At 38.4% G+C, this 15,078-nt stretch overlaps 1 protein-coding gene across 4 annotated transcripts in view; it reads left to right on the top strand.

The window, feature by feature from the left end:
* Positions 1–15,078, top strand: part of BCKDHB (branched chain keto acid dehydrogenase E1 subunit beta) — a 211,462-nt gene that overhangs the window by 39,347 nt on the left and 157,037 nt on the right. For 3 of the 4 annotated variants that reach the window (XM_077903275.1, XM_077903274.1, XM_077903276.1), the window contains exons 4-6: positions 5,887–6,020; positions 6,497–6,652; positions 9,351–9,459. In XM_077903275.1, the coding sequence (XP_077759401.1) occupies positions 5,887–6,020; positions 6,497–6,652; positions 9,351–9,459 (399 nt within the window). The remainder of the gene's footprint in view (positions 1–5,886; positions 6,021–6,496; positions 6,653–9,350; positions 9,460–15,078) is intronic. The other variant, XM_077903277.1, reaches the window with a different exon arrangement.

Below are 15,078 nucleotides of genomic sequence, written 5' to 3'. Positions count from 1 at the left end.
TCAAAGCACCTGGCCACTTTAACATTCACTGAGTTTAATTTATAGCTTTGATGAAGCTGCCTCCTCCTTGCGACTTTCCTTGAGCTTCAGTTTGTGTCATTAGACTGACTTTGAAAGTTAGGAATTGCAACTGATCTTAGATTTTATTTATCATTTGGATGAATGTTGTAAATGGTCATGTGTTTCATGACTGTTCTATGTACCACCTGACCTAAATCATGTGGTCTGTGTGAGATTATTATATAATCCCATAATACTACTTAATAGGAGAGAATTTGAGAAATTTGGTTCTAACTATCGAAAAGCTGATTGTAGTCCCCTCAGAAAGTAAAGAAAGACTGGATTTCTGAATCAAAAGAAACTAGCTTCCATTATTTAATTTTTCCTTTGAAAATAAATGTTTATTGAGTACTATCAATAATAATTCAGTAAGTTACTCCATCCATTCACATCAGGCCACTCTTCATTCCAGCGTGGCTCACTGTCTGCCTCCCCAGTACTCCTGTCAATAGCCACAGGGGTGGCGTTCTCACTGTTTCATTTTTGTCTCTCTAGTGATCCTGTCCTCCATCCTACCTCAGCTTCTCACTCTAACCATCCTATCCCGGATGTTATTATCAGTAGTAACTGCAGTCCCTCCCAAATCTCAAGTTAAAGCATCCCAACTCTGACTTCCACCTGGAACCTCTAGTTCACTACTTCTGGTTCCTCCAATCCAACAACATTTTGACCATACTGATTCTGAAAAGTCCTGAATTATACCACCCTGTCACCGTATCTCACTTTCCTGATGACCTTTTCCCCCACTTTTTTACCCAGTTTAAATTCTGTGTCATTATTTGCTTGGGAAAATCCAGTCTCTGCTAAATCCATCCTCTAAACCTGCAATCTTAAGCAGAATGTAGCCAGAGAAAAAGTCATCTTGTCACTTTTAGTCTAAGACTAGTAATCTGAGGGGGCCACTCGTGCCTCCCACCATCCTGCTGTCTGGTCATGGTCCCCTTGACTCCTCCATTTTCCCAGATGACTATGTCATACTCTCCTCAACACTGCCACCCCCCATCCTTTTTACCAATAATCTAGTTTCATATTTTGCCAAGAGGATAGGTGCAGCGAAGAGAGAACTTTGACAAGCTTTCACCGCTGCACCTGCTCACATGCCCTGTCAGGGTGCCTAAATGCTTTCTTCCTGTGCTCTGACTCCTGTCAATCCCTCCACACTAAACCCTTTCCTTCCCATCAAAGACATAGCTCTGGTTCTTCCGCCTCTCCAATTCATTAATTTTCTCAATCATTTCTTCCTTTCTTACTGACCATTTTTATCAGTCTGCAGATGTTTTTTTTATTTCTGGTCTTACAAAATTCCCTTTATGGATCTCCTATTTTTATCCAGCAGTTGTTGCTCCTTTTTTCTCCTTTGCAGCAAAATATCTCCAAATAATTGTTGTTGCTCATTGTCTCCGATCTTTCTTCCCCTGCTCCCTCTTGACCTCCGCTTTTATTCGCTGCTCCCTCCCTCCTATTTTGCTGATACTGCTAATGTCAAGATCACCAGTTATACAGTTTGCAGCCTTCCTCTCACTTGGAATTGGCAGCATACAGCAAAAGTGATTACTCTAACCTCCTAGAAGAGGCTTCCAGGCCAGCACATTCTCTTACTTTTTCTCCAAACTCTGGCTTTTTTTTTTTTTTTCCCCCAACTTTGCTGATTATATTTGTTCTCACTGCTTGTCTTTTTTTTTTGGGGGGGGGGGGGGTCTTGATGCTGAAGACTTTCAACTCCTATACCTAACAGTCTATTTCCAAGCTTTGCCTTCATATCTGAAGGCCTCTCAACTATAACATCTCCACAACTGAACTCCTAGTATCTCATCCCAACATGCTTCATGGTTTGCCCTTCCTTAGTTAAGGGCAACTCTCTCCTTTCAGATTGCGTGGCCCAAAAGCCTTTGAGTCATCTTTGGCATTTTTCTCTGATTCATACTCTGTATCCGTTTCATCAGCACATCCTTTTGCTTCTATCTTTAGACTCTATCCAGAGCCTCACAACTTTTCTGCAAGTAGGAGCCCTCATCTCTTACTGGTATTGTAGTATCCTGTAATCAGACTTGCTATGTCCCTTTCGTCTGGTTAGAGACTGTTCAGCAAATACCAGCTAGAGAGATGGAATGCAGTTGAAAAGATGGTGTGATTTTGCTCAATGGCTGCCTGTCTCCCTCACCTACTTGTTCACTTATTCATTGTCATAGTAGAAAGAGAGTTGACGGTGACGTACAAGGCCCTCCTTGCCTGATCTGTGCCACTGCCCAATCCCAATGTCAACTCTTCCAGCTTCATTTCTTACTCTTACTCCAGACCAGGCACTCTGGGCTTCTTACTTTTCCTCTGCTGTAATAAAAAATGCATATACCCAGGACCTTTGCACCTGCTGATCTCTCTGCCCAGAACATCTGTTCCCTCAGATATATGTGCAGTGTACTTTCTTACTTCTTTCAACTCTTTCTGTATATGTCACCTCTCACTGGGGTCTTCCTGGCCCTCCTATTTTAAATCACAGTAGCTCTACTTCCCACTTCTAATTACCTATTTCCTGCTTTAATATTCTCCATAACATGTCATCATCTAATACACTGTATATTTTACTCATTTATTTTGTTTTTGTCTCTTTCCTCTGACTACAATGTAAGTTACTCATGGATAGGATTGCTTTATTTGCTTATTCTTTGCATCTAGAATATGGTTCATACAATATTAAGCACTTTATAAATGTTCAAATAAGTATATGAATTATTTTAATCTTTTTAGTATCATGATACTTTTGTTACAGACAAGGAATTGAGCCTTACAAAGGCTTGTATTTGTGGAGATAGCACTGAGCACCACATCTGTCTTGGCTCATGGTGCAATCACTGTTTGTGTATGAACTTTATATTGGGTTAATTGCATTATGACGTAGAGGAAGTCCTCATTATTGTGCATTTTACGTGTGTCCTTACCCTCAATTGTTACCTTTTGGGAGAAAATAGATTTTTAACCTATAGTTCATGGCATTGCAGCTTGTTGGAGAGAGTTGTTAAATTAGGCTGATTCCTCAGACCAAATGTGTACTTGAGTAACAGTTCTGAGAAACTCGAGTTTGCTGCCTTCTAGCATCAGAAAAGGCTGTATTTACTGAGATGAAAAATACCTGAGTCTAGGGAACTTGAAGTGACAGGGAATGAATAAGAACAGGGCTCCTGTGGTTAAGGTGGCTCAGGTATTCCAAGGATGTGGATTCCACCAAAGGCAGCAGGAATCTTTTTTTTTTTTTTTTTTTTCATTTTTTGCTCATGAATTGTTCTTAGTTCAATGGAGTTGTAGATTTTCAGAAATTATCAAGCTGATCTCAGTCAAATAGGGAACTGATGAGTGATAGAGGTCACAATTTCAGAAGGTAGTCGCAGATGGTGCTGAGTATGAATCATGCTTTTAAGTTTTTGCAGCTGCTTTTAGAGTGCATTCTACAGGATGTGTCTGGCTGGCGTTTCCCCAGCACCTGTCCTATTTGCGGTTCATATTCAAAAGGAATGATTGAGCTGAGAGTGGATGCTGTGCTCCAAGAAGAACTGGTATCCCTCGATCACGGAAGTGAAATATGAATCCCTGAATCTGTCTGCACACTTTTTGTTACCTTGCCAGGCTGTGGTCATTATTTATGTCTATCCAGCTCCCTAAAATTAGGAGTTTTCATGAAATGCTGATATTGGCTGAGAGGTGGTGAAATTTGAAATGAGAATTGAACACTAGTAACATGTACCTTGTGGTTTCAATGGAAAGCCTGAAGTGTTTATCAAGCTCTTTTAATTTGAAGAGTCTCAGACTCCAAATTCCATCTTTTCCTTAGTGGGTAGAGCAGAAATCCTTGCTCAGCATTTTGGGCTCGAGCTGTTCTCTGCTGGGCTCTTGGAGTCTCCTGCAGCCATAGAGGTCAGCCAAAGATTTGAACAGAGTATATGCACAGACTTTGGGGTGCCCCGATGTAGTTTGGAATATAGGTGAGGTTTGGTGGGGTGATGTCTGGGGCTGACCACCAAGAAAGAATTCTTGAGATCTTTTTGGTGCAAAATGGTGGTTTTATTAAACACAGGGACAGGATCTATGGGCAGGAAGAGCTGCTGCCCTGGGGTTGTGAGGGGTGGCTGATTATATACTTGGGAGTTAGGGGAGGTAAGGGAAAGGGAGGTTTTCAAAAGAATGTTTGTATGCCAAAGATGACCTACAAGATATCAGAGATCTTGCCATTGCCAAGTTAAGGTGGTTTTTCCCTCTAGTAAAGCATTGATATTAAGATAGATGGGAGTTTCCTTCTGGAAGTTAGGTTGTTAAGAATGCTTTTTCTTGTAAATCACTAAGACATTTTTTTAACTAAGGGAGACTCCTGTCTCTAGGACTATAATCTCTATGCATTATTATTATTATTTTTTACAAGATTTTATTTATTCATGAGAGAGAGAGAAAGGCAGAGACACAGGCAGAGGGAGAAGCAGGCTCCATGCTGGGAGCCCGACATGGGACTTGATCCTGGGACTCCAGGATTGCGTGCTGGGCCAAAGGCAGGCGCTAAACCACTGAGCTACCCAGGGATCCCCGGTAATGTTCTTCTTTTAGGGATTTGCTCTCTCCATATCCAGCCGCTGGCAGCTCTGAACCCCATTCTCTCATACCTGAGCTAATAAAGACTGAGTCTGTCCTGTCTGAATCCTAGCAGTCCTTGTCTCAGAGATTGGAGAGTCCCCTCAGGGGACAAGCTCTGAAAATGTTATACTTAACCACTGTTCTTCCTTCTTTCAAGGGTCGCCCTCTTGGATTTAGGTGTGCTTTTTGGCTCTCCAGTGCCTTTAATTAAGTAGTTCTTTGTTCTATTTTGTCCAGAGTTAATATATGTGGGGAGGTTAGTCTGAAAAAAGCTGTTCATCAGTAAATTTGTAAACCTCAGTAAGTTGATACATAGTTTTCATTGTCATTCAGTTCGGAATACTTTATAATTTCCTTATGATTTCTTCTTTGAGCCGTGGATACTTAGACATATTTAAATTTTTTTTCTAAGATAGGATTTTCTAATTCTCTGTTAGTGACTTCTAGCTTAATTCCATCATGGTCAGGGAATACACCCTGTTAAGATTTTAATCTGTCAAAATATGTGGACATTGGATGTATAGCCCAGTCTGTAGTCAGTGAGTGTCAGTGTTCTGCTTACTTGAAAAGGGTTTGTATTCTTGGCTGTTGGGTGCAGTGTCCTGCGTGTGTCAGCTAGGTCGTATTTGCTAATCCTATTGCAATCTTCTCTACTCCTACCTTTGTATCTTGGTATGCTTTTTTCTGTTACTGAGATTGGTATATTAATATCTTCCACCATATTGGAAATATATTCATTTATCCTTTTAATTCTGTTAATTTTTCCTATTTATTTAGAGCCTGTGTTGTGCATGAGTGTAAATTTAGACTTATGTCCTCCTTTGATTTGCACCCCTTAAAACTATGAATTTTCTCTTTATCTCGGGTGATGCCTTTTCCTCTAAAGTCTACTTTGCTAATCCTGTGCTTGTTTTGGCTAGGGTTTTCATTGTTCGTTATCTTTCTTGTCTCAGTGTTTTCTTTTAAATAGTTGGGTTTTGCTTTCTTTTATCCTAGAATGACAACCTTTCTTTCAGTTGAAACACTGACTACTTCTAGTTAACGTATTTGTTTTGTTTGCATTTAAACCAGCCATCATGCTAGTTTTCTATTCCCTTCACCTCTTCTATGCTTTTTTCTTCATCACCATTAATTCCCTGAATTTTCGGTTGTGTTGTGTGTTATTACCACACTCTCGTTTGTCATATTAAGATTATCTTAACCTTCTTTTAGGAAAAGATAGAGTTTTCAACACACCGTTGTGTGAACAAGGAATCGTTGGGTTTGGAATTGGGATTGCAGTCACTGGGGCTACCGCCATTGCAGAAATTCAGTTTGCAGATTATATTTTCCCTGCTTTTGATCAGGTAAGAAGGTTTCATTTTACTATAGTTCAACATGTCTTTCTTCTTCTTCTTTTTTTTTTTAAAGATTTAATTTATTTGAGAGAGAGTGAGTGAGCACAAGCAGGGGGAGGAGGGGCAGAGGGAGAGGGAGAAGCAGGTTTCCCACTGTGCAGAGAGCCTGATGTAGGGCACATCCCAGGATGCTGGGATCATGACCTGAGCCAAAGGCAGACACTTAGCCTAACCTACTGAGCCACCCAGGTGCCCCTATAACTGAATGTTTCTTAGTTTAAGTCCATGAGGTGTTGATATTTTGCCTCCATTGTCCCACCTCTTATCATGGAGATTTTTTTTTGGTCATCTTTGAGCTAATGCATTATGAGTTACTTTGTTATGGGCATATATTTAAAGATCTAATAAATGGTTAAGGAAATGGATGGAAATAAAGAACTCCTTGTGACCTGTCCTCCCCCCCCCCCCCCCCCCCCGCCCCCCAGATTGTTAATGAAGCTGCCAAGTATCGCTATCGCTCTGGAGATCTTTTTAATTGTGGAAGCCTCACCATCCGGGCCCCTTGGGGCTGTGTGGGCCACGGGGCTCTTTATCATTCTCAGAGTCCTGAAGCTTTTTTTGCTCACTGCCCAGGAATCAAGGTATCCTCATTTATGTACTTTATTTGATCTGTGTTGGATATTTCCATTTTGGTTCATTCTGTTAACTAATAGGCTTATCTAGAGGAAAGCAAACAGGATTTATGGAATTTATGTGAACTTAATTGTTTATTTTTAGAGAGAGTATTTATTTTAGATCAGCTCTCCAGTTCCCAGGTTTACAGAATATTCTTGTTGAAGTAGCACTGGCTTAACCCTGACATTAATTTCACAGACTTCAGAGAATGAGACAGAGAACATAGTTGGTTTAACTTACCCCTATTTCAAAGATGTTTCTTTCTAATCCAGCTTTCTCATTTAACTGATTCTGGATTAATTTTAATAAACCTACTGTTTAGTACATATTTTACCTCAAAGTCAGAGGGTTAGGACTTTTGCTTCAGTTTAAAAGAAGCCTTTGTTATCCACATGTTTTCCAGTCCAGGTAAGGTAATACTTGATCAAACAATTTTGAAGCACCTCTCTTTTAAAGCCTTATATCTTTTTTAAAAAAATTTTTATTTATTTATGATAGTCACAGAGAGAGAGAGAGAGAGGCAGAGACACAGGCAGAGGGAGAAGCAGGCTCCATGCACCGGGAGCCCGATGTGGGATTCGATCCCGGGTCTCCGGGATCGCGCCCTGGGCCAAAGGCAGGCGCCAAACTGCTGCACTACCCAGGGATCCTGCCTTATATCTTTAAAGCCAGTAATTTTAAGTGTTCCACAATAGCTTAGGTCTTTTGATTAAAAAAAGAAAAAAATGTGGCTTGTTTTGCATATTTTGTGTCTTAATTTTTTACATTATCTTTTCTATTTCTTTTTGCTGAAGAGCTTTCTAGGGATCACAATAGAAATACCTTTATCTTTCCCAGGGCTGTATATGTGTTGGATAACATGAATTGGTTGTAAACACATGTCTGTCTTATTTTTATTTTTTATACCAGAGCAAAGTCATAAAGTTTTTTTAGTTGAGTAAAGGTTGCATAATTTTTCAATGCAAGCCGGAAGTGATAGGTTCCAACAGAAGCCACATTTGAAGCTACATTTATTTTTGTGCTTAAATTGAACATTGATTCACATTTAAAGTTAATGTTCTTATCCAGCATTTTAAACGATTTTATTTATTTATTTTGAGAGAGAGAAAGAGAAAAAGAACGAATGAACGTAAGCAGGGGAAGTGGCAGGCAGAGGGAGAGGGAGAAACAGATTCCCCACAGAGCAGAGAGCCCCAAAAGAGACTCATCCCAGGCCCTGGGATCATCACTTGAGCTGAAGGCAAACGCTTAACCTTCTGAGCCACCCAAGCGCCCCTTACCCAGTGTTTTTAAGAACAGATTTTCTTTCTTTTAATCTCCTAACTTTTCTCCACTTGCCCCTTTCCCTCTTTTTAATCCCAAATGAAAATAGTACAAAATGCTGAAAATACATGAGGAAAGCAGATGAAGAGAAACTAAAGGAACATAAAGACATTGTGTAGTACAGTAAGCAATGTGTTCAGCAGTCTGTTTTATAGAGAATTGTGAGATTTGTTATTTTTTAAATAAGAATCCTTTAGTTTAAAATAGTATAAAATTAATTTTGAAAGCCAAGCGTAATTTGTTTCAAGGAATCTTAGTTGAGTCTTTGAGATAAAATCAGATTTATTTTAATAATTCTTCCCATGTAACACTGACACTTATGCAGTTATTTAACTGTCATTAAAAACTAGATATAAGTTTGTGATTTGAGGCAAAATGGTGTAGTAAGAGCTTAGGCTTAGGTGTCAGAACTGTGGAAGAATCCCTGGTATAGCAAGCAGTAAAACTTTGGGCAAGTTATTTGATCTCTCTTTTAATCTCTTGTCTCTCTTTCTAAATTGGGGAAAATAATAATAGCATGAGTTGCTATGAAGAGTAATATCCATATAGAGTACTTGGCCCAGGTAACAACATGTGCCAACTGCTTTGATCATCTTCCTCATTGTCAAAGGCCTTCTCAAGATGGTCCTGGAGCCCATCCCTCTCATCTGGAAGTGGGAAGTATCTACACTTTTCTTTTTTTCTTTTTTTTTTTTTTTTAAAGATTTTATTTATTCATGAGAGACACAGAGACAAAGGCAGAGGGAGAAGCAGGCTCCATACAGAGAGCCTGATGTGGGACTTGATCCCTGGTCTTCAGGATCACACCCTGGGCTGAAGGTGGTGCTAAACCACTGAGTCACCAGGTTGCCTCTACACTTTTCTTTTAGCTTTGCAATAACTGAACATTATAGTGCCCAGATCAGAACTCTCAGTGGATGATCCCTATGTTTCATGGGAAAGGAGGGGATTTTGGTATATTAAAATTGGAGAATAATTACATACCCTTTGAAAGTAGCAGTAGAGTATTAGTGGAAAAGATTTTTCTATAGGTGAATATAAGATAGTGACAACTTTGCTTTTTATGTATTTCCTTTTAGTCTGTGTATGCAAATTTAGCTTTTTAAGAGAGGAACAGTATCTTAGTTACCAGAATATGGTGGACATCTGATAAATACTTATTTAACAAATGGAATTTTGGGGGGATGGGGCAATATGTAAAATTTATAATGGTAATTAGGCTAAAAATGATTTCTATAACTAATAACAATTACTGAAATATCAACGCTTCTTATAAATGAGTTTACTGGGCTACAGTTTATACTGAAATTTTTGTTAAAAAAAAAAAAATCTGTTTTGCAGGTGGTTGTACCCAGAAGCCCTTTCCAGGCCAAGGGACTTCTTTTGTCATGCATAGAGGATAGAAATCCTTGTATATTTTTTGAACCTAAAATACTTTACAGGGCAGCAGGTAAAGGTTTCCTTTATTTTATATTTGTGGATATCTTTATGCATTTTGTTTTGCATAGCTCAAAAAAATGATAACCTTTTTATTTAATAATATTGATTTGTATTTTCCTTGTTTATAGAAGATTCTGATTGGTTTCTTCTGTATTTACTTTGTCTCTCTCTGTTTTTGTTAACTTTAGAGACAATCTAGCTGTTTTAGGTTCTGATTGTGGAGACAAAGGAGCAATGTGAAATGGTAGCAAGAATATAGGGACTATGTTTAGCTACATAGTAGATGCTTAATAAATGTAGGTTGAATGGAAAAGTGAATGAGTGCATTGTACCAAATAATATCAAATATCCTTCTAGCTATAGGTCTTTCTCTGAATTAAGATACATTTGATAGTGAAGGGTGCACTATCAGTGCTGTGGCATCAGGTCAATGCTGGAATGACTGTCTAAGGCAAATGGAGATGTTCAGTCACCCTACCATGAGCTCAGAATCTTAAATCTGGAACCATTCATCTGTGACTGCTTATTTATCACCTATAATGGAAATTTTAAATATCAAACAATTCTGTCTAAAGTACATTTTATTTTGAATATAAAGAACATTGCTTTGGTAAATCATTCTTTTTCTTGAATAGTTAAGCTTAACATTATTTATTATATAATTTACATACAATAAAGTATACAGATATTAAGTGTTCAATTTGATTTTTTTTTTTTGACAGTCTTACACATCTAGGGGAAAAAATGTGAAAAAATCTGGAGCAATTTCATCACTTCAGGAAGCTCCTTCTGCCTCTTTCCTGGCAATTCCTCTTTTTCTCTACCTTAAGCTTAGCCACTTTGATTCTGTCCCTATAGATCAGTTGCACATGTTTTAGGGCTTCATAGAAACAAATCACACCATATATATTCTTTTGTATTTGCCTTCTTTGCTCAACCTAATGTTTTTGAGATTCATTCATGTTGTTGCTTGTTATCAGCAGTTTATGTCCTTTTCATTGTTGAATAATATTTATATTGTATGAATATACTCACGATTTATCCATTCTCTTGTTGATGAACAAATGTCCATCATTGTTTTCAGTTTTTTCCTACTTTGTACAAGGCTGTTAGGGACATTCTTGAACAGGTGCTTTGTGAACATACTGTTTCTTTTCGTTTGAGTAATAAACATCTAGGAATGGAATTGTTGCATCACAAAGTAGGTGCACATTTAACTTGGTAAGAATCTACTGAAGAATTTTTCAAAGCAGTTATACCATTTTATGCTTCCATTGGAATTTTTCAGAATTCCAATGCTCTTAAGTTAAACGTATTTTAAATGGAATGTTTTCATTTTTTAGGAACTCTGTTGTGATCTGTATCTCATAATGGAATTAAAAGTAACATAAGAATTTAAAGTCTTGAGGTGAATAGGAAGACACAGATGGTGTACACCAAGTAGCTCTTTGATTGCTAACTGCTTTAGATATTCTGGGTATTATATTTGTAAGACCAACCAACTGTGCAAGCTTATCAACTAATGCAGATTTTTTTTCAGTACATATTTAATAAATAGAGAGTGAATAAGAAACTTAGAAAAGCAATATCCATTTTGTTGCAAATGTCAAAATCATGATTGGTAAGGGAAATAAATGTGTAATGTTATAGGATTCCACATAAGAGAGTGAGCTTGAGAAATTTGTTGTAGCCTTGGCACTGGGAGAGACTGTGAAAACACTCATCAGGAATGGGGCTCAAAGGTTTTCAGAAGTTTCCCAAGGATTATGTGCCATTTCAAGGACTTTAATTCTGAATTTTTTCTTGACCTCTAGGGGCTCAGTAAAGAACAAAACAGAGGTTCTTTCACAGCTCGAGAGTTTCTCTGCAGAAGAAAGTAGTCTAGGAAAAAAGGGCTAGCCACCAAAACCTTTTATATCCATGTTTTTTCTAGAGTTGATCCCTGAGCCAGCAGCATTAGCCTCCTGGGAGCTTATTAGAAGTGCAAATTGTTCTCTGATTGGAGAAGGACAAACATTATATGGTTTCACTGATATGGGGAATAAAAAAAAATAGTGAAAAGGATTATAGGGGAAAGGAGAGAAAATGAGTGGGAAAAATCAGAGAGGGTGACAAACCATGAGAGAATCCTAACTCTGGGAAACGAACAAGGGGTGGTAGAAGGGGAGATGGGCAGGGGGATGGGGTTACTGAGTGACAGGCACTGAGGGGGGCACTTGACAGGATGAGCATTGGGTGTTATGCTATATGTTGGCAAATCGAACTCCAATAAAAAAATATACAAAAAAAAAAAAAAAAGAAATGCAAATTGTTGGGCCTGGTTTCATGACTTGCTGAATTAGAACCTCGGAGTGTGAGACTCAAGGTGTCTCTTAGCAGCCCTCCAGGTGACTTTGACTCCAACTAAATTTTGAGAACCAGTGCTTCATATCAATTCTGAAGCAGTGACTAATGCTGCCTATTTCCATTTATCTTCTTTTATTCTCACTTCCTATATAGAATTCAGGATGCATTTTTGAGTCCGTAATCTGAAATGCTTTGTAGAAGACGTTTCTGTATTAACAATCACATATAGCAGTGAAAAAAGATACTTTAGATTTATCTCAAAGACCACTTAGAAGTGGTGGCAGTGGGAAGACTTTTAGTATCCATAGATAATAATTTAATAGGTTGACGCTTATTCCTGCATCCTTTTTTGAATTTTCAGCATACATTGGGGGAGTATAGAATAGAGTAGACCAAAGGTATGAACCTTTACATTTAGAGTTCTTTTTTTGTTTTGTTTTTTAAAGATTTTATTTATATATTCATGAGAGACACAGAAGCAGAAACATAGGCAGAGGGAGAAGCAGGCTCCCCTTGGGCAGCCTCATATGGGACTCAGTCCCAGGACCCCAGGATCACATCCTGAGCCAAATGCAGATGCTCAACCACTGAGCCACCCAGACATCACACATTTTGAGTTTTTTTAAAGGAGTTCACTGATATATTTTAAATACTAGGCTGACAATCCTTTGCAAAAATAATTGAGAGTTGTATTCTTTACATGATAGCCCATTTAGGTTAATAAGTAATCTTAATTAAACAGAACATACTCATATATAAGTAAAGAAAACTTTTGAGTATAATACAATGTTTATAAAATCTATGCATTTAAGTACTTTTATTTACGGAATGACCTCTTCAACATAGATAAATCTGTGAAGTAGAGGATTCTAAAAAGTTAGATATGTTATTTAGGCTAACAGTAAATCCATATATGACTTTAAGAGATGGGAATTGATTTCTCTCTCCCATAAATATCAAGGTACCAGAATCCTTCTGTCTGATTTCTCTGTTGTCTTTGTGACTTTTGCTTCTGGTCCCAGGGGACTGTTCTGCTCCCATCATCACAGAAACATTTCAGCCATGAGGAAAGATGGGGTGGGGAGGGGAAGAGAATTCTCCTTCTCTTAAAGGAATGACTTGGAAATTGCACATATTAAATCTCTGCACATTCCATTGGTCAGAACTTCATCATGGTGCCACCACCCAGTCACAAGGGAGGTTGAAAGAAGTCGTCTTTAGCTTAGTGCCCCCACTAAGTTTTATTGTGCGACAATGGGAGATGGTTATTAACGACTACCAGTATCTGCCACAGTTGCTTGTATGGTTTCTAGAAGAAGGAGGAAAGAGAACTGAGCAATAGTGATTATTTACCCTTTGGACCCATAGTCTATCTCTAAGAATCTATTTCAGAGATAGACTGATAAAAGTCTGAAAAAAAATATTAGTTGCAGCACTATTTATAAGAGCAAGGACTAGAAACAACCTATCTGTCCATCACTAGGGGATTTGGGGTTGCTTGAATAAGCTAAGTTACATATATCTGATGGATTATATTGTAGCTCTTTAAGGAATGAGCAGATCTCTAGATACTGCCCTATCAGTCAAGGTTTGATCAGAGATGCTGCACAGAAGATCTAATGAAGACTATATAGCCATAACATATATCATGATAGAAGCTGATTAGTCTATGAAAATTGTTTCTTCTGTGTCTGGTGCTGTCTGCTGAAATCTATTGGGTTGACTGTCGGGCAGGAAAGATGGACATTAAGTAGGGGATGATCAGGACAAACAAGAACATTGGATTGGAATCCAAGGGACAGTCTGGAACTGATTAACAACTGTCTCTTACTACCTCCAGACCTTAGTGGGGGAAAAGACTGATCATTAAACTGGGCTGGAAGGCTTTACCAGCTTGCCTAAGAAATAGTGAGGGCCTGACTTAGCAGTGAGAGATAGGTTAGCAATTTCTTTTTTTTTTTAAGTTAATTATTTATTTATTTATGATAGGCACGGTGGGGGGGGGGGCGGGCAGAGACACAGGCAGAGGGAAAAGCAGGCTCCATGCACCGGGAGCCCGATGTGGGACTCAATCCCGGGTCCCCAGGATCGCGCCCTGGACCAAAGGCAGGCGCCAAACCGCTGCGCCACCCAGGGATCCCCAGGTTAGCAATTTCTTAGACTGTATCAACTACTTGGCTTCTAAATGAATTTTGGGGGTGGGGGGAAGAAGAGGGAGGTATTGAGTAAGGATAGGATAAGATTCCCTTGTCTGATGATAATCGAATGGTAGATTAGATACCCTAAAATGAATGGTTGGTATCCATGTGTGTATTTATTTTAGATGTATACTAAATTGCACAGAAAAAAAGAAAATATAATCAAGAAAAAACTCCCTCTGGTTTAACCAGAAATTATAAACCAAGGGAGAATTAGCTGAACGATAAAGCCAAAGAAGTTAGCAGAATATAATTTAGAGAAACAAAGAAAAGGAAAGTATGAGAGAGGTGTTGAATAGGAAGGGACAATGAGAAGGCCTAAATATATTTGAGGAACAGGAGAGTGAATTTTCTAATAATGTTCATTAATAGAATTTTGTTGATGGAGAAGTAATGCCCTGGCATATTATGCCATTGCGCCATTGTAACAAGGTTGGTGTGATAAATAATTTCAGAAAAGTATCATCTGTTACTTTTTCCTCCTGCAGAATCATTAAGGTAATCTGTTATTTCCCCAAATTTGAGTCATGATCTATATATAATTCCCCAGATATTTATAGGATACAAGGTAAAAAATTCCTTAGGAAGCCAAAATAATTTGATACCTATAAAAGTTAACTGGCTAACTCAAGGAATTTTTCAATAATGTATCATTCTATTTACATTATTTCTGTTATTAAATGCTGTTTGAGATTGATTTAATTGTAGAGGCTTTAGCTCAGAGTTGTAGTGCACAGCTCTCTCTCAGTAGCTTTTTACCATCTATTAGTCCCATATTTTCCTGCTAAAACCTATTCTTCCCATGGCCACTGTTCTTACCCCACTCTCTGTTGCTCTAAAGTCCAGTCATCATATCTGACTGGTTTCCGCAGTGGATATGAGGTGCAAACCCAGGTATTCTGAGATTGTGTGTATGAGACAGAGCTGCACTTCCTTTTTTTTTTTTTTTTTTTTTAAATTTATTCATGAGAGACCCACAGAGAGAGGCAGAGACATAGTCAGAGGACTATGCATGGAACATGCATCTCTCTGCATGGAGCCTGATGTGGGGGACTCAATCTCAGGACCCTGGAATCATGACCTGA

Source organism: Canis aureus, chromosome 7, assembly GCF_053574225.1.
Source record: "Canis aureus isolate CA01 chromosome 7, VMU_Caureus_v.1.0, whole genome shotgun sequence".
NCBI lineage: Eukaryota > Metazoa > Chordata > Mammalia > Carnivora > Canidae > Canis > Canis aureus.
The sequence above is the reverse complement of the archived record's forward strand: the minus strand, read 5'-3'. Positions and strand labels throughout refer to the sequence as shown.